At 36.4% G+C, this 25,730-nt stretch overlaps 1 protein-coding gene and 1 long non-coding RNA gene across 8 annotated transcripts in view; one reads left to right on the top strand and one right to left on the bottom strand.

Moving 5' to 3' along the window:
• Positions 1–25,730, top strand: part of LOC111093274 — a 100,287-nt gene that overhangs the window by 49,725 nt on the left and 24,832 nt on the right. The window lies entirely within an intron of this gene.
• The window catches only part of CTDSPL2 (CTD small phosphatase like 2), an 88,169-nt gene that overhangs the window by 39,978 nt on the left and 22,461 nt on the right, over positions 1–25,730 (bottom strand). For all 7 annotated transcript variants that reach the window (XM_038580286.1, XM_038580281.1, XM_038580282.1 and 4 more), the window contains one exon: positions 19,843–20,052. In XM_038580286.1, the coding sequence (XP_038436214.1) occupies positions 19,843–20,028 (186 nt within the window). In that variant the 5' untranslated portion in view covers positions 20,029–20,052. The remainder of the gene's footprint in view (positions 1–19,842; positions 20,053–25,730) is intronic.

The following is a 25,730-nucleotide window of genomic DNA, read 5'->3' as shown; positions in this document are numbered from 1 at the left end:
AATAAAATAAAGTCCTTCAAGAACAGAAATGCCTCAAAGCTAAACACTAAGCTCCAGCATCTTCTTGAAGAAATCTCTTAGTACATCTGCTATAACATAAATACTTACATTCTTGAAAACCCTGCATTCTGCAACACTAAAAATAACAAGGCTTAAAGAAAAAATAATTGGTCCAGGAGGGTAGAGAAGGGTTATACAGAGCAGATCAATCAATGCCCTGTTAATTCTTGTAACCATAGCATTCACAAAAACAATGATTGGGACACTTCAGAGATAACTTGGACACCCCAGCAAGGCAGCGAACAGAAGGCGAAATGCTACCTTAGGGCTTAAAAAAAGTAATAAAAACAGAGAAGGAGAAAAAAGGGCTTATGGGAACGGAGAAGTGGAGCTTTAACACAGTTGGTCTAAGATGGACACAAAAGGAAATGCAGGGCAGCCCTGGTGGCACAGCGATTTAGCGCCGCCTGCAGCCCAAGGTGTGATCCTGGAGACCCGGGACCGAGTCCCACGTCACGCTCCCTGCATGGAGCCTGTTTCTTTCTCTGCCTGTGTCTCCGCCTCTCTCTCTCTCTCTATGAATAAATAAATAAAATAAAATCTTAAAAAAAAAAAAAAAAAAGGAAATGCAGACTGCCACATGAGAAAAGTCCCTGCTAGACCAGAGTGTACTTCTCTAGGAAGGAACTCTCCTCCCTGATGCTGCTAATTATCACTTCTAATTAAAACCTCTGCGTGTATGTTTGTTTGGGAGGGAGTTGTTTCTGTAACAGCTGAATTGAAAGTTTTTTACTTTCCTGATGAAATATAAAATTCAACTCCCTGGGGCACCTGGGTAGCACAGCCAATTAAGTGTCTGACTGTTGGCTTCAGCTCAGATCGTGATCTCAGGGTTGTGAGACTGAACTGAGCCTGCTCAGCAGCAGAGTCTGCTTAAAAGATTCTCTCTCTACCTCTCCAAACCCTCTGCACTTGTGCTGTCTCTGCTCTTTCTCTCTCAACTAACTAACTAACTAACTAACTAACTAACTAACTAACTAACTAACTAAACCTTTACAAATTTCAACTCCCATTAATTCAGGATCCCTTTGTCCAGTTTAGGAAAAAGTCATGTATAAAGCAATGCACCACCCATGTTATACTGACACTATTCTCCCGTTTACCAAGAGTCTATAGGCTAACTGATGTTGCACAAGTACCACATATTTACTGTAGCAGAATAGACTGTACTGCAGTCAATTAAAAATACATATAATAGGGGATCCCTGGGTGGCTCAATGGTTTAGCACCTGCCTTTGGCCCAGGGCGTGATCCTGGAGTTCTGGGATCGAGTCCCATATCGGGCTCCTGCATGGAGCCTGCTTCTCCCTCTGCCTGTCTCTCTCTCTCTCTCTCTAATGAATAAATAAAATATTTAAAAAAAAATACATATAATATTTGGGGTGCCTGGGTGGCTCAGTCATTTAAGTCTCTGACTCTTGATTTTGTTTTTTTTTAATATTTTATTTTATTTTATTTTTATCTATGATAGTCACACACACACAGAGAGAGAGGCAGAGACATAGGCAGAGGGAGAAGCAGGCTCCATGCACCGGGAGCCCGACGTGGGATTCGATCCCGGGTCTCCAGGATCGCGCCCTGGGCCAAAGGCAGGCGCCAAACTGCTGCGCCACCCAGGGATCCCTGACTCTTGATTTTGGATCAGGTCATGATCTCAGTGTCCTAGGGTCAAGCCCTGAGCCCCATGATGCCAGGCTCTGCACTCAGAGGGGAGTCTGTTTGAGGAATCACTCTGTCCCTTTTCCTCTGACTCTCCCCCTGCTTGTGCTAAAATAAATAACTCTTTTCTTAAAAAAAAAAAAATAAAGTATATAAATACATAAAGTAAAAATATTTTAGCTTACATCTCTAAGTAGGAAGAGGAAGCTATTAAAATCAAGGTAAAAGTTCTGCAGTCATTGATAAGACAATTCATCACCTGATCCTAGCCCTTCTTGAACGTTCAACTACATAATTTGGGGAATTTCTGAATGTGGCATGATTTTTAAAAGAACTAGGAAAACCAAGATTCCTACATTACTGTACAGGTTGTTTTAATAAATTCATTAACCCTGTAATGTCTTCTCTGGAATTTATATTTTTCACAATTGTCCCTAAAATAGGCTTTTAGAGGAAAATCTTGGGAAGGTAGTATGTTCTTATGTCTGAATCCCAAGGGAAACACAAAGAATTAAAGAGGCAAAAAAACCCAGTGGTGAATTGGGAGACAAGATTCTGTCTCTCCTAAATTCCAAGCAGATAAGGACAACCCAACAGCCGTCATACACTGAATGCCCACATGCACTAGTGTAGAAGATCAGCAAGGTGTGTGATACACCTGAGAATAAGAAAAGCCCAAAATAGCTAAAAAGGTAGGTATTCAATGGAAAGCATGACAGGACAATCTTAAGAGAGGAGAGAAAGCTGCTTTCTAATCGAACAGTAAAGGGGTCCGTGGTGAGAATGAAACATCTACTATAAACTCTTGAAAATGACCAACTATGGCTCTCTTCTTGAATAAGGCTACACACTAAGGGGAAACTACTGGGAATGGAATCAAAACGGAGTTAACAAAGGCACAACAGAGAAGAAGGAAAGATGGTGCCTAGGTGGCTCAGTTGGTTAAGCATCTAACTCTTAATCTCAGCTCAGGTCTCGATCTCAGGGTGGAAAATTCAAACCCCGCACAGGACTCCACGCTGGGCATGGAGCCTACTTAAAAAGAAAAAAAGAGAAAGGGGGGAAAAATAAAAGGAAAGTGAAGTTTCAGATAAACATGGAGTAGTAATAAAGAGACAGGAAAACTCAAAAAGCAATCACTATATTTTTTAACATTACACCAAAACAGAAAAGATACCCTAAACCACACTACCTTCTAAACATTCAGAAAAACTAATGCACAAAAATGAACAAATATAGATGTTAAATCCACACAAAAATTATTGTAATAAAATATACAAAGAATAACATCTTTACAGATGCATGTTAGAAATGCGTATTAGAAAAATATGCATACAGAATAGATCAAAATTATAACCTATTTCAAAACACAAGACTTATTAAGAAAATGAGACACATAAGTTAGAAAAATTCAAATTGCAGATAAAATAATTAGAAATAAAAAAATCATATCAGAAATAGTCTGAACAAGAATAGACATAAAAGTGAGTAAACAATAGATTATGACTTTTAAAAGAAATAAAAGATAAAATGGGAAATTTTTAAAAGACATCAAATATTACAAATAATGAAGGTACACAAAGATCCAACAGGCAGAAAATAGTAGTCCCTGGGGGCAACCCAGGTGGCTCAGCGGTTTAGCACCGCCTTCAGCCCAGGGCCTGATCCTGGAGACCCGGGATTGAGTTCCACGTCAGGCTTCCTGCATGGAGCCTGGTTCTCCCTCTGCCTGTGTCTCTGCCTCTCTCTTTCTCGCTCTCTCATGAATAAATAAATAAATAAATCTTGAAGAAGAAGAAGAAGAAGAAGAAGAAGAAGAAGAAGAAGAAGAAGAAGAAGAAGAAGAAGAAGAAAAAGAAGAAGAAGAAGAAGAAAATAGTAGTCCCTGAAGAAGGAAACCAAAAGCATGGCAAAAAAAATGAATATTAGAAAATTTTCCTCAAAGAAAAGAATTTAGGGGCAACCAGTTGGCTCAATCAGTTGAGTTTCTGACTCTTGGTTTTGGCTCAGGTCAGGATCTCACAGTTTTGAGACTGGCCATGCTTTGGGCTCTGTGCTCAGCACAGAGTCTGCTTCAGATTCTCTCTCCCTCTTCCTATACTCACAGTCTCTGTCTCTCCCTCAAATCAACCAATCTTTTAAAGAAAATGATTTTGTGTTATATATTGAAAGATATGTCTAATTAAAACTATCAATCCATAAAACAAACAAGACACAGCCTAAACTTCATATAATTTAAAGAAAAAAAAATCCTTTGGAGACCAAAGAAGATCATTTAGTATATGTGCTGCTGAAGCGAGCACTCAAGGAAAATCATTTATAAACTAAAAAATTAGATCATCATCAAACTTCAACAGTAAAAAAAAAAACCAAAAAAACAAAAAAAACAAACTTCAACAGTAATGCCTTTTTGTCAGAAGAAAATGAAGTAACATTTAAAATAAGAAGAGAAAATTCTAGTCAAGTATTTTATATGCAGCAAAACTGGATTTTCAGCCTTAAAGAGTACTATTATCAACGTGCAAGAATATTGTTCCCATGAGTACTTCCTGGGGCATCTAATAGAAAATGAGCTTCAGACAACAAAAATGACTGCAGACAATGACATGAGGACTAAGGATAAGCATTAAACATACTGAACATATGCTGACCCTTTAAGACTAAGATAAAGATTAAAAGATAGTAGGTAATGACTATAGGCTCAGTATATACAGATATAAAGCTGTAAGAAAGCTGGTAAGAGATATAGCAAGTTTTTAAAAAACTGTTCATTTTAGTCATTCTGAGACAGAAAACAACAGAATTCATTTCCAGCTGATCTATACAAGAAATACTAAATGAAGATCTTCAGGCATAGAATAAATAATACCAGATGGGATCCTAAACCTGCAGTAAGGAATGAACACTACTAAGGCAAATATGAGGAAATATAAAAGATCTTGGTGTTCAATACTACTGTACTCTTTACCAGCTATCTTCAACAGTCATACTTGCTATCATACAATCTATGTGGCATCATTATAATCCAGTAAATTACTATTTTGAAATCTTAACTTTTTAATATATGTATTTGTGGAAATATAGTAAGAGTACTCTTAATATTTTGCTTTGCAATAATAACAGATTCAATTTTTAAAATTCTGGGCAGCCTGGGTGGCTCAGCGGTTTAGTGCTGCCTTCAGCCCAGGGCCTGATCCTGGAGACCCAGGACCGATCCCACATCAGGATCCCTGCATGGAGCCTGCTTCTCCCTCTGTGTCTCTGCCTCTTTCTCTCTCTCCCCCTCTCTGTCTCTCTCATGAATAAATAAAATCTTAAAAAATAATAACATTATTGTATCTAAAATAGCTATTTTGAAATTTAGTAATAGTTTAAAGTAAAATTCATAAATTTATAATTATGAATGGATTACTGGATTAAAAAAGGAAGATTGGATGATGTGTGGTTTCAATTTATTATCACACTGAGGCAGAAACTGATTGATCCGAATTCTCTGACTCACAAAAGGAGGAAAACCCCCAAAGAATCTGGATCATACTGTAAGTTACAAATGAGAATATGATGAAGCTATTTTCTCTTTGGCTGCATAAATACCATTAAGTTGTCTTATCATGCCTTATGTAATAGAACATATTCAAATAAAGTGATGGTGCTGATTCAGTTGCACTATCATTTGAGAACAGTCATTCAGCATTTAAAAAAGAAGAATAGTTTAAATGTACACATGATGAGTTCCTTAAAAGCCAAAAATCATTACAGCTTTTCAAACTAAAAATAAAAACAATGAAATATTTTAAAGAGTTAGTTCTCATACAGCATTGGTTGAAAAAGTGTACATAGTATCTGAAAGACTTATAAACTCTTGCACAGTATACTGCTGGAAGCCTCCTGGATAAAGTCTATAAAAGAAACAACCCCTTCTACTTCCCAAAGTCACTCACTGAATTGAAAACTTATCTGCAAATACAGGAAATGAGTTAATATCTATCTGGTCTATAGAATTACACTTTTGCCTTACGGATATGGCCAACTTTCTGTTTTGACTCTATTTATCTGATACTAACATCAACTAATCACTAAAGATCTTTTTTACTGTGAATGCATAGTAGCAAACACAAGTGGTGAATAATTTTGCATCTCAATTTACCCTGAAATAGCTTGTAATGAATATTTGTACTAAGCAAAAACAATGATAGATATAACTACTGTCACTTAGCACATTAAAACAATGATACTCAATAGTCATTGTATTATTTACTGCCATGCACAAGTAGGGGGAAAAGACAGTTCGGCTTAATAATGTCCCCACTGAAGCTGTAAAATTAATTAAATCTCAATCCTTAAATATGTGCTAACATTCTGTATGATGGGATAGTTAGTATAATAAAACACTACTGCTGTAAACTTCTGCTTCCACAGTCATCTTGAGAAAAAGCATCTGAGAGCATCTGCATGGCTCAGGTCATGATCTCAGAATTGTGAGATTGAACCCTGCCTTGGGCTCATGCTAGGCACAGAGCCTGCTTAAGATTCGCTCTCTCCCTCTTGCTCTGATTCCCTCTCTTGAAGAAAAAGAAGAAAAGAAAAGAAAAGAAAAGAAAAGAAAAGAAAAGAAAAGAAAAGAAAAAAGAAAAAAAAGAAAAAGAAAAAGAAAAAGCGTCTGAATTAATTATAAGCTGGGTCAGACAACTTTTCCAAAGGAAAACTATTTTTACTTGAAGTAGGTACTTTCTGAAAAGTGAACAAAGCAAGTCTGTCACTTCAAGAAAAACTTTTTGTTGCCAACAATAAAATTTGAGAGCTTTGGGACGCCTGGGTGGCTCAGTGGTTGAGCATCTGCCGTCGGCTCAGGGTGTGATCCCAGAGTTCCGGGATCAAGTCCCAATTGGGCTCCCTTCAAGAAGCCTGCTTCTCCCTCTGCTTGTGTCTCTGCCTTCTGTGTTTCTCATGAATAAATAAGTAAAATATTTAAAAAAATTGAGAGCTTTGAAGCAAAAATCATAAGTTTAGAAAAGTTGGACCCAGCACCATAAAATTCACAGCTTTCCAGTACTTAAAAATTATCCTGTTGTGGAGCACCTGAGTGACTCAGTTGGTTGAGCACCAGACTCTTGGTTTCAGACTTTTGGTTTTGGCTCAGGTCATGATCTCAGGTTGTGAGAGAGAGCTCCTATGTCAGGCTCTGCACTCAGTAATGAGATTCCTTTTTTTTTTTTTTTTTTTTTTAAGATTTTATTTATTTACTCATGAGAGACACACACAGACAGAGAGGCACAGACAAAGGCAGAGGGAGAAGCAGGCTCCATGCAGGGAGCCTAACGTGGGACTCAATCCTGGGTATCCAGGATCATACCCTGGGCCGAAGGGAGCACTAAACCACTGGGCCACGAGGGCTGCCCAGCAAGGAGATTCTTTCCCCTACTTCCCTCTCCCCTTGCTCCTCCCCCTGCTTGGCAAGCAAGCCTGCACTCTCTCTCCTCTCTCTCAAATAAATAAATAAATAAATAAAATCTTAAACAACAACAAACAACTATGCTGTTGAGATCAATGAGGATATTCACAAATGTGATTTTTAAATACTGAATAATGAAATATATCAACATGTCAAAGATCTACATAATTCAGTGAACCACTATCTTCTAAATAACCAGTGCAGTGTTAGAAAATCATACATAGAGCATCTCACTCCAGGTGCAAGACAAAAATGATATATTCTACAACACAAATGCACACTGAAAACAAGATCATTGCAGCACTTTCAAATTCCTTCTTGGAACAAGAACCTAAGAAACTACATTGGTCTAGTATCAATATGTATCAAAAGACTATCACAATTATTTAAAAAGCATATTAAAATACTCCTCCCTTTAACAGATACATGTGAATATGGTTTTCTTTAAACACTTCAATAAAAACTACTTTGTATGAAGCCACCATTAAAGACATCTGCAAAATTATAAACAATGTCACGCTACCCACTAATTTCCTTTTTGTTTTTAGGAAATAAACTGTTATTTGTATTAACATTCAATGAGTTTATAATTGCAATTATGAATATTTTCAAAATTCCTCAGTTTTATTTTTTTAAATTTTATTTATTTATTCATGAGAGACAGAGAGGCAGAGAAGTAGGCAGAGGAAAGAGCAGGCTCCATGCAAGGGGCCTGATATGGGGCTCAATCCCAGGAACGCGGGATCACACCCTGAGCCAAAGGCAGATGCCTAACTGCTGACCCACCCAGGTGTCCCAAAATTCCTCAGTTTTATTATCCAATGAGATTTATTTATTTATTTATTTATTTATTTATTTATTTATTTATTTTAAAGATTTTTTTTTTAAATTTATTTATGATAGTCATACACACACAGAGAGAGAGAGAGAGAGAGGCAGAGACATAGGCAGAGGGAGAAGCAGGCTCCATGCACCGGGAGCCTGATGTGGGATTCGATCCCAGGTCTCCAGGATCACGCCCTGGGCCAAAGGCAGGTGCTAAACCGCTGCGCCACCCAGGGATCCCCCAATGAGATATATTTATAGATGCAACCCACATAAACAATAATTTGTAAGGAGGTAAAGGAGCCTGAGATCAAAAAGTTTAAGAACCACTTGCTCAAGAGATTACTAATGAAATCACAAGAAAAAAGTTAAGAAGTCATTCCCCACGAATGGGAAAATCTGAACTGTCAGTTCACAAAAGAAAATCCATATATGGATGAGATGAGCCCTGGGTGTTATACTTTATGTTGGCAAACTGAATTTAAATAAAATTTTAAAAGCCAAAAAAATGAAAGATAAAAAAAAAAACAACAACAAGAAAATCCATATACGGCCAATAAGCACATGCAAGGATATTCAACCTCATTAATCAGGGAAATGCAAAATAAAAATGCAATGAGATAACTACTCCACTCCTATAGAAAGGCTAAAATTAAAAAGACTGACAATACCAAATATTGCTGAGGATGTGGGCAACTGGAACTGTCAGACATTGCTGGATAGAATGTAAAATGGTACAAATATTCTGGAAAACAACTAGGCAGTTTCTTAAAAGTTAAACAGTCTTTCAACAAATGGTGGTAGGACCAATAAATATTATTAGTATGCAAAAGAATACAGTGGGACCCTTACCTCACTTCACCTACAAAAATTAATTCAAAATGGATGAAAGAGCTGAACATAAGAACTAAAACTATAAAACGTATACGAAACAAACTTAGCAGCTTATAAGAAAAAACTTACAGAGAAAACTTAAGGCTAAAATTTTATCAAGCGCCTGGCTAGCTCAGTCAGTGGAGCATGAGACTCTTAAAATTTTATCAAACCTTGATTTTGGCAATAGCTTCTTGATATGACACCAAAAATATAAGCAACAACAACCAAAAGTAAACAAATTGAACTTGATCAAAATTTAAAACTTTTGTGCTTCAAAGGGGTATGAAAGAATGGAAGAAAATACCTGCAAATCATATATCAAATAAAGGACTTGTATCTAAATGAGAACTCTTTCAATTCAATTATAAAAATCCAAAATCCTATTTATTTATTTAAGATTTTATTTATTTATTCATGAAAGACACAGAGAGAGGCAGAGACATAAGCAGAGGGAGAAGCAGGCTCCCTGTGGGGACCCTCATGTGGGTTTTGATCCCAGGACCCTGGGATTCATGAGCTGAGTCAAAGGCAGACGCTCAACCACTGAGCCACCCATGCATCCTCCAAAACCCAATTTAAAATGGGTTTTAAAATCCTTTTAAAAAGGATTTAAAAGACATTTCTTTGAAGTAATTACAATGACCAACAAGCTCATGAAAAGTCTCTCAACGTGGGCAGCCCCGGTGGCGCAGCTGTTTGGCGCCACCTGCAGCCCAGGGCGTGATCCTGGAGACCCTGGATCGAGTCCCATGTCGGGCTCTCTGTATGATGCCTGCTTCTTTCTCCCTCTCCCTGTGTCTCTGCCTCTCTCTCTCTCTATGAATAAATAAATAATATCTTAAAAAAAAAAAGACAAGTCTCTCAATGTGACTTGTCATTAGGGAAATGTATATCATGGGATGCCTGGGCGGCTCAATGGTTGAGCATCTGCCTTTGGCCCAGGTCTGATCCCGGGATCCTGGGATCCAGTCTCATATCAGGTTCCCTGTGGGGAGCCAGCTTCTCTCTCTACTGTGTCTCTGCCTCTCTGTGTTTCGAATGAATGAATGAATGAATAAATAGAAAATGTATTATCAGAACCACAATAACAAACTATTTCACATTCACCAAGATGGCTAAAACTAATAAGACAATAAACAAGTGTTGTTGAGGATGTGGAGAAACTGGAACCCTCAACTTTGTTGGTGGGACTGTAACATAGTACAGACATTTTGGAAAACAACCTACAATTCCTTAAAAGTTAAACACAGAATTATCGTATTATCCTGTAATAGGTTTCCACAGGGTGCCTGGGTGGCTCAGTTGGTTCAATGTCTGTCTTCGGCTCAGGTCATGATCCCAGGGTCTCCCGGGATCAAGTCTGACACTGGGCTCCCTGCTCAGCGAGCGAGGAGTCTGCTCCTCCCTCAAGCCCTTCCCCCGCTGCTTGTGATCGTGCTCTCAAATAAAACCTTTTAAAAAGAAAAAAAGATTCCCACAAAAAAACTTTTATGTGAATGTTCATAGCCGTCATTTTCATAAAGCCAAAATGTGGAAACAACCCAAATGTCCATCAACTGAAAAAATGGAGTATATCCATACAATGGAATATTACTTCACAATAAGAAAGAATGGTGAAATGATATATTCTGTAACACAAATGCACACTGAAAATATGCTAAGTGAAAGAAGCCAGACATAGAACACTATATATTGTAGAATTCCATTTATATGAAATGTCTAGACTAGGCAAATCTATATGGACAGAAAGTCAACTACTGGTTGCTCAGGGCTAGGGAAGAAAGGAGACTTGATGGGTGACAGCCACTGAAGATGACATAAATGGCATAAAATTGATTATGGTAACAGTTGTAGAACTCTGTGCATATACTAAAAGCTCCTGAATTTATACCTTGCATGGGTGAGTTTTATGGCATGCTAATTATATGTCTCAATAAAGCTACCACAAAAAAATAAACATGTATTTATTATAGGACCCAGCAGTACCAATCTTCTTTATTTACCCAATTTTAACTTAAATATAGGTCCACACATGGACTCAACACAAATATTCATAGCAACTTTATTCATGATATTCATAAAAAACCAAAACCAAAACCAAAAACTGTGTAAATGGATAAACAAATTATGTTATGCAGTACACTCATACAATAGAATTCTAGGTGGAGGAGTGAATAAAAGTAATGAATCCATGCAGTAATACAAGTAAGCCCAAAACTTTTATGCTGAGTGAAAGATACAAGAGATGCTGAATGATTACAGTCATATGAATATGAAACTCTAGAAAAGTTCTATGAGATCTATAACAAAAGTAGATTGATGGTTGCCTAGGGTGATGCTGTGAAATTGTCTGCAAAGACTGTAAAGGTACTTTTTGGTCATTAGTGTATAAATATGTTAAGAATTTGTGACTATATATCTTAAACAGGTATTTTGTGTATAACTGTAACTCCATAAAGTTTTTTTTTTTTTTTAAGATCTTATCCATTTATTCATGAGACACACAGAGAGAAGGCAGAGAATAGGCAGAAGGGAGCCTGATGTGGGACTCAATCCCGGAACTCTGGGATCATGCCCCGAACTGAAGGCAGATGCTTAACCACTGAGGCACCCATGCGTCCCTCCATAAAGTTAATTTTTCAAGTCAATATAAGAAATAGAAGAAATTCTAACAGATAACTAGTCTGTGAAAACGAAGGCAGGATAAGAAAAACAGAAAAATAAAGAAAAAATGTGATAGATACAGAATAAGATTAATAAACTCAACCATATTAATATTCACTTTAAACCTAACTGAACATGTCAATTTAAATATAAATACACAGAGTATATTTATTCATGGGAGGGAAAGAACTATATCATGCAAATGCTGGGAAAATTATGTAGCTATATTAATATTAGGCAAAGTAAATCTTTTTAAGATTTTTAAAATTTATTCATGAGAGACAGAGAGAGAGAGAGGCAAAGACATAAGCAGACGGAGAAGTAGGCTCCTCTCAAGGAGCCCGATGTGGGACTCGATCTCTGAACTTCAGGATCATGCCCCAAGCCGAAAGCCGTGCCTAACCACCGAGCCATCCAGGCGTCCCTAGGCAAAGAAAATCTTAAAGCAAATACTAATAGAGATGAGAGACATTTCACAGTGGTAACAAGAACAATTTATACTCATCAAAAACGTGTATACACCTAACAAGAGAACTTCAAACACATGAAGAAAAAAAATGGTAGAAATGAAAGGCAAAGTAGACAAATTCATAGTAACAGTTGGAGATTTTAACATCCCTCTCGTAGTAACTAATAAAACAAGTTTAAGACACAGAAGACTGAAATATTATCAACCAACTAGATCTAATTGTTACAGAATACTGCACTAAATAATTCTGGAATACACACATTTTTTTCAAATACACATGGGACACTCACCAACATAGACTACATGCTAGAAAGTATTAAAAAAAATCAAGAAATAAAAAAAAATCAAATAAATGAAATCATACACAGTATATTCATAAATCACAATGATATTAAATTAGAAATCAACAATTAAAAGACATCTAAAAATTGCCCAAAAATCTGGAAGTTAAACAACACATTTCTAAATAGTCCATGGGTCAGAGACTAAATCATACACACCCACAAAAAAGGTAATAAAAATATAATCAGATGAGTACCAGGTAATGTATATATGGAATTGCTGAGTCACTGTACTGTACACTTAAAACTAATATAACACTGTATATTAACTGAAATTAAAATAAAAACTTAAAAATATATACAATCAGAATGTATGGGAAAATAATACTTTGAAATTCACAGCTTTAAAAATTATATTGGAGGGGAGTGTAATATCGACGATCTAAGTAAACAAGGGGCTGGAAAACTACAATCCAGAAGCCAAGTCCAACAAGCTGTTTTTGATGACCAGCAAGCTAGGAATGGGTTTTTTGTTTTTGTTTTCAAAACTTTTTTTAAGTAAGCTCTACACCCAATAAAGGGCTTGAACTCATGACCCAAGACCACAAGAATCACACGCTCTACTGACTGAGCCAGCCAGGTACTCCAGGAATGTTTTTTTTTTATATTTGTAAATGGGGATGTAGGAAGGGTTGGGGAGGATCAAAAGAATAAGGTTATTTGATGACATAGAAAATTATATGAGGGACGCCTCAGCGGTTGAGCGCCTGCCTTTGGCCCAGGGCATGATTCTGGAGTCCCAGGATCGAGTCCCACATCGGGCTCCCTGCATGGAGCCTGCTTCTCTCTCTCTGCCTGTGTCTCTGCCTCTCTCTGTGTGTCTCTCATGAATAAGTGAATAAAATATTTAAAATAAAAAAAGAAAATTATATGAAATTCAGATCAGTGTCCAAAGTCATGGTCGGTCATTTATGTATTATCTGAAGAGGTGAGTAGTAGCTGTAATACAATATATTCCACAAAGTCTAAAATATTGTTTATCTGAAATAGTTACAGAAAATGTTTACTGATTCCTTATCTAAGCTCCCACTTCTAGAAACTAAAAAAGTAAAATTAAATCAGACAGAAAGTATAATATTAAAAACAAATAGAAATCAATAGAAAATGGAAAGAAAAGAGAAAATTAACAAAGATAGACATTGATTCTTTGAAAGAGTAATGAAGCTAAAAAGGCTCTAGTAATACATCAAAACAAAGATAAATCATAAACTATCCATATCAGGAATGAAAAGAGGTACATCATTATAGATACAGCAGACATTGATATTTATGTAAATATCACAAAACTTTATACCAAGTAATTCAACAACTTGGATGAATGAACTAATTTTTTGAAAAACACGTATGACCAAAACTGAAATAAGAAACAGAAAAGTGCCCTTTCATGAAGATGGCTCTGAAGGCGAAGGAAGCCCCTGCCCCTCCCAAAGCCGAAGCCAAAGCAAAGGCTTTGAAAGCTAAGAAAGAGGTGCCGAAAGGCATGCAGTCACAAAAAAAAAGAAGATTCGTATGTCACCTACATTCCGACAACCCAAGACCCTGCATCTCTGAGGCAGCTCAAATATCCTCAAAAGAGCACCACCAGGAAAAACAAGCTTGGAAAAAAAAAAAAAAGAAAGAAAGAAAGAAAGAAAGAAAAACAAGCTTGGTCACTATGCCTTCATCAAGTTCCCCCTGACTACTGAGACAGCCATGAAGAAAATAAAAGACAACAACACACTTGTGTTCATTGTGGATGTCAAGGCCAATAAGCACCAAATCAAACAGGTTGTGAAGAAGCTCTATGACATTGATGTGGCCAAGATCAACACCTTGATCAGGACTGATGGAGAGAAGAAAGCATATGTTCGACTGGCTCCTGACTATGATGCTTTGGATGTTGCCAGCAAAATTGGGATCATCTAAACTGAGTACAGCTGGCTATAAATCTAAATTTTTTCACAATAAAAAAAAAATAGAAAAGCTAAACAGTCTCATATATATTACAAAAATCAAATTTACAATAAAAGCTCTCACAAAGAATTCTACTACTTATGTAAAGATAAAATAATTCTAAGCCAATATAAGTTCTTTCCAGAAATAAGAAGCAGAGGGAACAATTCTTCACTTGCTTTATGGCCCAAGCATAATCTTGATCCCAAAATCTGGAAATATTAAAATCAAGGCAACTACGGGCCAAAACTCTCATGAACACAGATGTGTAAAAATCCCTTTAAAAAAAAACCCATACACACAATAAATCAAATCCAGCAATACAAGTTTGGTTTTCCATTAAAAATATTTCTGCACTACTCCATATTAAAAGAATAAAAGAAAATCTGAAGACCATCTCAATAGGTGGAGAAAAAGTCTTCGACAAAACTCAACATAAGAATTTTAGTGGGGGATCCCTGGGTGGCGCAGCGGTTTGGCGCCTGCCTTTGGCCCAGGGCGCGATCCTGGAGACTCGGGATCGAATCCCACATCAGGCTCCCGGTGCATGGAGCCTGCTTCTCCCTCTGCCTGTGTCTCTGCCTCTCTCTCTCTCTGTGTGACTATCATAAATAAATAAAAATTAAAAAAAAAAAAAAAAAGAATTTTAGTGAACTAGGAATAATCACTTCCTCAAATGAGTAAAGGATAACTAAGAATAACACTTAGTTAACATCATATCTAATGGTAAACCAACTATTTTCCTCTAAAATCAGCAACAAGAAAAAGTATTTACTCTCACTACTTCTCAGAACCTTGTACTAGAGGCCCTAACCAAAGCAATAAGTAAAGAAATAGAGGTAAAAGGCCTACAGATCAGGAAAAAAATAAGTAAAATTTTAGTTATCTGGTATATGCTATGATTATGTATATATAACCATCCAATCTGAACTTTTAATTTTTTTCATTCCATAATAAATGGTAGAGTACTTTTTAATCTAGTCATTAAAGAAGACATCTAGAGAGACTGGCTTATGTTAACTTTTGTAAGAAGGAAGAATGTTCCAAATGAAACCATGAAGCTTGGTAGTAGTACAAAGTTTAGAAAACAAAGTTTTCATCTAAACATGTTTTTAAAACAAGGGGTACAACCCACCAGTGGAGCAAGAAATTAAAGTATTAAAATAACCTTTAAAAGGAGAATAAAAGGGCAGCCCAGGTGGCTCAGCGGTTTAGCGCTGCCTTCAGCCCAGGGCGTGATCCTGGAGACCATGGATCAAGTACCACGTCAGGCTCCCTGCATGAAGCCTGCTTCTCCCTCTGCCTGTGTCTCTGCATCTCTCTCCTCTCTGTGTTTCTCATGAATAAATAAATAAAATCTTTTAAATAAATAAATAAATAAATAAATAAAGAAGAAGAAGAAGAAGAAGAAGAAGAAGAAGAAGAAGAAGAAGAAGAAGAAGAAACAGAAAATAAAAATCAGAGCACATAAAATATATTAAGGGTGAGTTCTATTGCCCATGTATGAATGTAGTAAAAGATAGATTTCTTTCTGAGGGTTATACTTAAAAGATCTTAAAACACTGATTTAATGTAGCAGGTAAGGATTTGATTATTTCATTAGAATTATAACCATATACAAATTGGTGACCCTTAACAAGAGCATAACAGTATTTAGATAAGAAGAGAGGAAAGATCATTTTATTATAGGAAAACTTCAGTAACCATCTATTTGGAAAGGAGTAGAGAGATTTCTGATATAAAATAAATATATTTTAGCTGTGAGGCTTTCACTTCAAATATATATCAGAAATCTCATTATGGGGATCCCTGGGTGGCGCAGCGGTTTGGCGCCTGCCTTTGGCCCAGGGCGCGCGATCTTGGAGACCCGGGATCGAATCCCACGTCGGGCTCCCGGTGCATGGAGCCTGCTTCTCCCTCTGCCTGTGTCTCTGCCTCTCTCAATCTCTGTGACTATCATAAATAAATAAAAATTAAAAAAAAATTAAAAAAAAAAAAAGAAAGAAAGAAATCTCATTATGCTGGGGCCCCTGAGTGGTATAGTCAGTTAAGTGTCTGACTCTTGGTCTCGGTTTAGGTCATGACCTTGGGGTTATGAGATCAAGCCCTCCATTAAGGTCTGCTTGATTTTCTCTCTTCCTCTCCCTCTGTCCCCCCCAGTTGATCTCTCTCGCTAATAAATAAATCTTTAAAAAAAAATCTCATTTTGCTAAATGCAGAAAGAATGCATGTCAAGAATTCCTAAGTGCTCTTACTGACAATTTCATAATTCCGAAATCAGAGAAGTGGTAAATGTTTCAATCACAAAACCTGGATTTGAAAGAGACCAGAGATTTCATTTACCCTGTTATGGGCTGAATTTGTGTCCCCTTCCCTATCCCTAAATTCATATGTTGAAGCCCTAAACCATGGAACATAACCATATTTACAAAGTCAGCTTTTAAGTAATAATTAAGTTAAAATGGGTTCATTAAGGTAGGCCCTAATCCAGTTATGAGTGGTGTCCTTACAAGAAGAGATTACAGCACAGATAACACAAAGGACTGATGGGCAACTATGGGAGGACACAGCAAGAAAGAAGCCATCAAATCAAGAAAGGCCTCAGAAGAAACCTACTTGCTGTCACTCTAAATTTGGAATTCTAGCTTCTGGACTGTAAAAACATTTATTGTTTAAGCATTCAATCTCTGGTATTTTCTTATGGCAGTCCTAGCAAACTAATATACACACTTATATTCATAAATTAACCACCTATGTTTGGTTTACCTAAATATTCTCATGGCTAATTTATACAAAATTAAGACCAGGGATCCCTGGGTGGCGCAGTGGTTTGGAGCCTGCCTTTGGCCCAGGGCGCGATCCTGGAGACTCGGGATCGAATCCCACGTCAGGCTCCCGGTGCATGGAGCCTGCTTCTCCCTCTGCCTATGTCTCTGCCTCTCTCTCTCTCTCTCTCTCTCTGTGACTATCATTAATAAAAAAAATCTTTAAAAAACAAAAAAAAACAAAAAAAAAAAAACAAAAAAAAACCAAAATTAAGACCAGAATACAGACTAGAACTTGTTAACAATATAAAAATATAAAAATGGGTCAGTGATGGTAAAATGGCAAGTACCAACAGACACTAATCCTAGAAATCATAATATTAACAGTAGAGCAAAAAAGGAGGGTGATATGAGACCATTTCAAAAAGATTCCTGAAACAGGCATAAAAGCAATGTCAGATACCTTAGAAAGGACTACAGCTCAAAAGAGAAAGCAAGAAGGCTTGTCTAAAAAGTTCAATTCTAGCCACATAACTTGAAAAGTCCAAAAGTAGACACAAAGAGGGAAAGGTACCAAAGAAACAAAAAAGGCAGCACAGGGAGTTGTCTATCAGACTTGGTTTTAAAAAGGACATTTGTGGAGATAAGAAATGTAGTTTATCATCCAGTCAGACTAAAGACAGAAGATGAAGATAGATGCAAAAAAATACTAGGGGGGAAACATCCTATAAAAAAAATAAGCTTTAGGAAGCTTTAAAATGATGATAGAATATAAATATAAATGACAAAGTATAAAAGATTGTACTCTTATTTGCTTTAATCAAGAAAAATTTTCAATGCTTACACAAGATAAGTGATGCTATTAAGACATTATCTAGCTTCTGTCTCATTATTCTGAGACAGAATGGTATAGGATAAAGAGCACAGGTATCACAGTCAAATGTACCTGGGTTTAACTCTCAGCATTGTCACTTATTGTAGAGGCAGTACTGCATAGTGGCTTAAAAGTGCAGGCTCTGAAACTTTTGGGTTTCAATTCCAGTGTTGCCACTTAAAGCTAAGTAACCCTAGACAAGTTCTTTAACCTTCCTGTGCCTTAGTTTCCTTATCTGTAATATAGAGATTGTAATGTAGAGATGATAGCACCTACTTTATATGGTCCATACAGCTTACAGAAGTTATTACACTTAAAACACCGAGAACAGTGTATGACACATACTGTTTAATAAATGATAGTAATTACTGTTCTATTTGTTCTTTATTGTTCGTTTTTATCCTGGACATTTATTACAATTATTGTTGTTACGGACATTGTACAAGTTATCTATATTCATTACGCCTAAATGTTTCTCTTCTATAAAATATCAAAAGATAGGAGTTAAGGAACTACTAAATATAAAGCACCTAACAAATATACTCAATAAACATTACTTGCCAACTCCTACCCAAATTTTGAAATAAACAACCTATACTTAAGATACTGAACATAAGAAAGCATTGTACAGATTCTCAATAAAACTTTAGAATATATTATCAAAGAGATGATTTAATGACAATGGGATAAAAAAACAACAATTAGAAGACAGTATAAGCTCAAGAGGAATAATACATGACAAGCTAATCATTTAACTTCTAACAGGATTAGTAGCCTGGGAGGAGAAAAACAACAAATAGTATACCTTGATCTTAGCAAGACATTCCAATACTAATTTTCATAATAACCTTATAGAATACAGTAAAAAAATCTAGATGATTAACAGTACAATTAAATGAATTTGTAGCTGGAGGAAAATTCTTGCCCCTCAAAATTCGTGAATAAAAGGTCAGCTTGCAAACAGGTTTTTACTGGCCCTATCTTATTTAAACCTTTAAGCAGACATTAATGAAAATTGCAAGATTTTGAAATTTATACAAAGAAACTTAAAAATTTCTGTAGGAAAACCCTGAATGTGTAGTTGACATGGGCAAAAATTTGCTAACCAACAAAGATAGATCTTACTACTAAGGGATAAAAAAGCATGATATGCTATGCTATGGTGCCAAATTAAGAGAAGAATGCCCAGATCAAAAGAATATAAACAGAAGTCAGAAGACAGAGGAAAAACCTATCTATCAAGTTTCTTTCTTTTTTTAACCAAAATCTTGTATTTTTCATTAATGTCTACATTATATAATAACAACACTATTTATAGAGTATATTAAAATTTCTCAAACTCCTTTTTCTGTTTGCCATCTAATGTAAAAACAACTATGAACAAAAAAGTAGTTAGAACTAGTCCCATCTTACTATTGTTTTCTTGAGATTCAGAGGGGTATATGAGTTTCCTCAGATCAAGCTGGTCCAAAGTATGAATGTGGAGCATGTGATCATTTTGTCTTTAATAACTTTTCCTCTTTAATAAAGTAATACTATTGTCATTATACACGTGTTAGAATTCAGAGAATTTATTTCACTAATTAGACACTGTATTAAAAATATTAACAAGAAAATTTAAATTTTCTTTGATATGAAAAAAATGGAAGTAAAAGAAACTCACATAAAATAAAGAAAAATTTTATTTTTCCTAATACTATGCTAAAAAGAAAAAAAAAAAAGAAGAAGGCTAAATGGATCAGTTAAATAGAATAAATAATGCTTTCCTGAATGGCCATAAAATGTTGTTCATGTTATTACTCTTAAAGTAACAAAATGTAGACATTTCTTTAATCTACTAGCAATACATTTCTCATCTCTGCATGCTTAAATAAAACAATCTATACTTTAATTTTAATGATGTAAGTACAAGGTAAAACCATTACCTTGGGTGTGCTTCCTTTAATGAATTTTTTAATTGAAGACAACAAGCCGGTTTCATTTTTCGGTGTTTTTTCTCCTCCTGAAGGCAGGCTATCATCAACCTCTGAATATTTCCTCTTTGCTCTAGCAGTGCGTTGTGTTTGAATTTGATTTGATTGCTGAGAAGCCTTCCGTGTTCTCAGCCTCATCTTTTATGAGTGCCACATATAAAACTGTAAGAGAAAAATAACAAAGGTTATTACAATTAAACCTAGCATACCCAAACATGCCAGCTTATGTAAGAAAAATCTCTTGCTCCAAGTCTCTAGGGATTAAAGTAAGAAACCAACATTTTTAAGTGGAAAACTGCTTTGAACTTTTACCTTCCCAACAACTTCTAAAATATTACACCCTTTCCAACAACTTCTAAAATATTATACCCTATGATCTAATAAAAATGGGAGTAACATCAGGGTGCCTGGGTGGCTCAGTATCAAAGGTTAAGCATTCAACTCTTTTCTCTTTTTTATAAAGATTTTATTAGAGAGAGAGAGAGAGAATGAGCAGTGGGTGAGACAGAGGGAGAGACAAAGAAGCAGACTCCCTAGGAGCAGGAAGCATGACTCGAGGTTCAATCCCAGGACCTAGAGACCATGACCTGAGCCAAAGGCAGATGCTTTACAGGCACCCAGGCACCTCAGCATCCATCTCTTGGTTCTGACTCAGGTCATGATATCAGGGTTGTGAAATCAAGTCCTGTGTTGGGCTCTGTGCCAGGCATGGAACCCGCTTAAGATTTTCTCTCTCATTCATACATACATAAATGTGCATACTCTTTCCACAGCACTATGCTGCCACCACTCATGCTGACATTATCATTCATTTAATCATTCAACAAATAATTATTAAGCACTTAACATATTCAAGACACTGGGCTAGGTTAAGTACCTAGCAAAGAATAAACAACATATGGAAGGTTTTTGACTTCTGGAGCTCACAATGCAGTGCAAAAATCCTCAGTGAATGAATGAATTACATGAGCATGATTCTAATGATCAACAATCATACAAGTGTAAGAAGAGCAGTTCGATCATTCAATATTTTTAAAAATATTTTACTTAATTTGAGAGAGAGTATGAGCAAGGAGGAGCAGAGGGAAAAGCAGATTCTCCGCTGAGTGGTGAGCCCGATGTGGAACTCGATCCCAGGACCCTGGGGGTCATGACCTGTGTTGAAGGCAAACACTTAACCAACTGAGCCAATCAGGCACCCCTGGATCATTCAATTTATAGGATCATTTGATCTTACCACACATAATGATACTTTACTTTAAAAAAAAAAAAAGATTGTATTTATTTATTTCTTTGAGAAAGTGAGAGAGAGAGAGCAAGAGAGAGCACCAGCAGGTGGGGAGAAGCAGACTCCTGCTGAGCAGGAAGCCCAAAGTGGGGCTCGATCTCAAGACCCCAATCATGACCTAAGCTGAAGGCAGATGCTTAACCAACTGAGCACCCAGGCGCCCCCATAATGATACTTTAAAAATTGAATTCACACTAGAAAGAAAGTATGAGACAATCCACTTGGAACTCTTACTTTCTCGATGAGAAAATTAATGGCTGACAAAACTGTATCAAGACACAAATATTAAAGTACATACCCTAAATTAGAATCTGAAACAGAATATAAAAACTACCAAACTAAGAATTAAGAAATGTGAATTCTAATCTATTTCAATCATAGCTGAACTATAGTCACTTGTTTTCTCACCTGTATAAAGAATACATTCATTTACCATCCTGAGCCTCAAAATGAAAAAGGAATTAGAAAAGTCTAAAGTGCAAAGAAAAATAATGCTACTAACAACAGTGAAGGCATTCACAGAAAAGTCTAACCCCATTTAAGCATTCTAAACTCCTAAAGATGCAGAAATTCCTGGCAAAGGTTAGAGTCTTCACCGACCAATTAAGAAGCTTAAGACATTGTGTCTTTACCAATTCAATATAACAGTCACAGAAAAAAAAGTTAGAAACTTTTAGAAAGTTATGTATACAAAATCTACTCTAACAAAAACCCCAAACTCAAAGGATTCACCAGAGGAGTCCCTAAATATCTTCACAAACAACTATTTTTTTTCCTGTCAGCAAATAGTGTTCAGTTTTAAGTTGCTATCCCAAAATAAAAAAATACTGTCTTTTCTCCTACACAGTCCATGTTAACTTCAAAGGTGTTTTTATCATTCAAGGTATGTATTATTTACTTTAAAACCCTATTTAGAGTGCATAAATGTTGACTTAATGCCTTAGTTACCGAGCACAGCACTCCTTAGAAAAGGAAAATGCTCATATAGAAAATGCAAGAGGGAATTTCTCAAAACTGTTTTTAACCAATTGCTGTAATACTTATAAAAATTTGTAAAAAAAATACCCAAGAACGAATCTATCTTAAACCCAAAATCATTAAATGGAAATGATAAAATCTTATGAAATAATACATTGATATAATATAGGTCTTAAAAAACTAAAAGTATATATATATATATATATATATATATATATATATGTAAATCCAGTCTCAGCAAGTTTAAACTTGTTTAAAACTTAAATACTTATTGGTCACCTGCTACTAGAACATTAAGGATAAAAATTATAACCTATGCCCACGAGAATCAAAAAGTCTGTCAGATAAGTATACATATCATAATGTACATATAAAATACTAGATCATTCCCCATGAAAACAATGAAGATAGTCCTGGGAAAGCTTAGGAGAAAGGTCCTTTAAGTTAAAAATAACCAGCAGGCATTTACTGGAAAAAAGACAAGAGCATTTAAAGAAGGACCTGAAAAGTAGGTTTTTGTCCATCCCAACAGTGAATTGTAAAAGGTGTACTTGATATGCCTAAAAAGGCTCCACGGGGCAAGATGGCTGGACAAGGAAGGCCCCCAGAGGTGACGCAGTGCCAGACCATATGCCGTTCTGGAGGGCCATGCAGGTGTGAGCAAGTAAGCTCACAGCCCCACCCAACAAATGTGTGTTGGCTTTTCTCCCCATGGCCATGAGGACATGCCAATAAAGCCTGTGCCCTGATAGGCAATTCTAGCATTTTGCAGCCCTGACCTGGAACCTGCCAGAGGGCTGTTGGAGGCATGAGGCCAATCAAGTAGGTCCCTCTGTCCAGAAAGGTACAACACTAAGCACTCCCTGCCTATGGGCACAGGGAAGCATGGCCTCCCCCAGGGCAGCCACCTCTGCTGGTTGCTCTGTGCTTTCATCTTAAAGCTCTCCCAAGCAGAGGCTCTTATGTGGGCAGAGAAGCTGTTGGTGAGCACCTCAAATTTGCTGTGCTGGCTGCTGCGGAAGAATATGCTCCATGTTCTAATTTTCAGGCTAAACCCACCAAAGTGTGTTTCCACAGGGTATGGGGAGAAAGTCATATATCTAAGAGGAATGAATTCAAAAGCTGCTGCTCAGCTCTGATAGAACAACACTTATTCTGGAAATCTGAAGGGGCCATCGTGGGTATGGCCTTGGTCTTCCCTTGCCTTGTTCATCAATGACAGGAGGATAGAAAAGCTCTGGAGGGGCTCCTGGGTAGCTCAGTCCATTGGGCGCCTACCTTCAGCTAGGGCTATATTCCCAGGGTCCTGGGGTGTGGCCCAGCAGAGGCTCCCTGCTCAGCAGGGAGTCTGCTTCTCCCTCTGCCCCTCCCCACTGCTCATGTTCTCTCTCTCTCTCAAATGGGTAAATAAAATCTTAAAAAGGCAAGGCAAAGCAAGAGAAGAGCAGAGCAGAGCAAAACAAAGCTAAGCTAAGCTTTGGAAAAAGTCTGGGAGCAAATTGAGTCCATATAACTACCTTCTACTCTTTCATAGTAGTCTTAGGGATTGTACCTCAGATAGAGACAGTAGAATAAATGGACTTGTGCCTCTCATTCTTGGAAGCTTGCAAGGGCACTTCCCCCTTCATGTCTTACCTAGACTTTAACAAGCAAAATAAAGAATAGCTCCCTTCCCTATTATAATTTGGTCTATAACAGGAAGTCATGGTGGCAGAAGTGAGATAGCAACTTTAGGTCCCAGTTTACCAACTACCTATCTTCTCCATCTTCTACTACTTATTTAAAATTTTCAGTATGTAATTTCAGCAAAGAAGTTTATTTCTCAGCCAAAACCTCTGTTTCCCCTCAACTCTAACGCCAAAGAAAAAATAAAATTGCAAGTGTGTTAAAAAAAAAAAAAAGGGCAGCTAAAAAGGCTGGAGCAGTTAAGCCCTCATGAACTTTAAAAACAAACTACTCACACAAGAGATGAAGAAAACATATACTTTTCAATTTTTCATGAAATACTTACCAAGACACACCACATGCAGAAATGTAAAACAAGTCTAAATAAATATAAAGAAAATTTTAAAGAATATATTCTCTGACCACAATTATAAAATCAAAAACAAAGAATCTTAAAAAGTACCAAATATTTGAAAAATGTAAATGTAAAATATATTTATTAATAAAATCGTTAGTAAAAGAAGAAAAGAAAGAAAAGAAAACCACAAGGGAAATACAAAATATTTTGGAGAAAAAAATAAAACAAAACAAAACAGCAGCATATGAAAATTTGTGGGATGTAATAAGCAGCATTTAGAGGGAAATTATAAACATATATGTACCTCACACCAGAGTCTCAAAATACAAGAAGTAAAAACTGCCAAACAAAAGTGAAAAATGGACAATTCCACAATAGGTAGATATTTCAATACCTCACTTTCAATAATGAATAGAACTAGACAAAAGATCAATAAAGAAATCAAAGACATGAACAATTCCCTAGACCTAAGAGACACACATGGAACATTCCATTCAACAACAACAGAATACAGAACATTGTCCAGGATAGACTACATTTTAGGACACAAAACAAGTCTCAATAAACTGAAAAGGACTGAAATCATACAAGTATCCGGTTTCCAACCACACTGGAATGAAATTAGAAATCACAAGGAAAGAAACTTGAGAAATTAACAATCATGCAGCAATTAAACAACAAACTCCTAAATATGTAAGCACCGTGTCAAAAAAGAAATCACGAGAATTAGAAAATACTTCAGGATGAAACAAAACAAAATCAAAACACACCAAGACTTATGAGATGCTCCCAAAACTGTGCTTAGAGGGCAATTTACGTAAATGCTTATATTAGAAAAAGACCTCAACTCAATAACAAAACTTTTCATAAGAAACTATAAAGAGGGGATCCCTGGGTGGCGCAGCGGTTTGGCGCCTGCCTTTGGCCGAGGGCACGATCCTGGAGACCCGGGATCGAATCCCACGTCGGGCTCCCGGTGCATGGAGCCTGCTTCTCCCTCTGCCTATGTCTCTGCCTCTCTCTCTCTCTCTCTCTATCATAAATAAATAAAAAAAAAAAAAAAAAGAAACTATAAAGAGAAAAGCAAACTAAATCTAAAGCAAGCAGAAGGAAGGAAATAAAAAATAAAACAGAAATTAGTCAAATGGATGATTTAAAAAGACAGAAAAAAAACCTTAATGAGGCCAAAAGTTTTTTCTTTGAAAAGATCAACATAATTGACACACCTTAAATTAGACTAGCCAAGAAAAAAACTCAACCTACTAAAGTCAGGAGTGAAAGATGGGTCATTAATACCAAACTACAGAAATAAAAATAATTTTAATGGAATACTACGAACAACTGCACACCAACAAATCCAGTAACTTAGATGAGATGGATCAATTTCTATAAAGATATAAGTAAAATGGGCTCAAGAAAAATAATTCAAAACACTCTTAAGTAAAGTTGAATAAGTAGTCATAATTTCTTTAAAAACTTCTCAGGGGAGGGCAGCCTGGGTGGCTCAGCGGTTTAGTGCCGCCTTTGGCCCAGGGCATGATCCTGGAGACG

The sequence above is a fragment of the Canis lupus genome, chromosome 30, assembly GCF_011100685.1.
Source record: "Canis lupus familiaris isolate Mischka breed German Shepherd chromosome 30, alternate assembly UU_Cfam_GSD_1.0, whole genome shotgun sequence".
Lineage (NCBI taxonomy): Eukaryota > Metazoa > Chordata > Mammalia > Carnivora > Canidae > Canis > Canis lupus.
The sequence above is the reverse complement of the archived record's forward strand: the minus strand, read 5'-3'. Positions and strand labels throughout refer to the sequence as shown.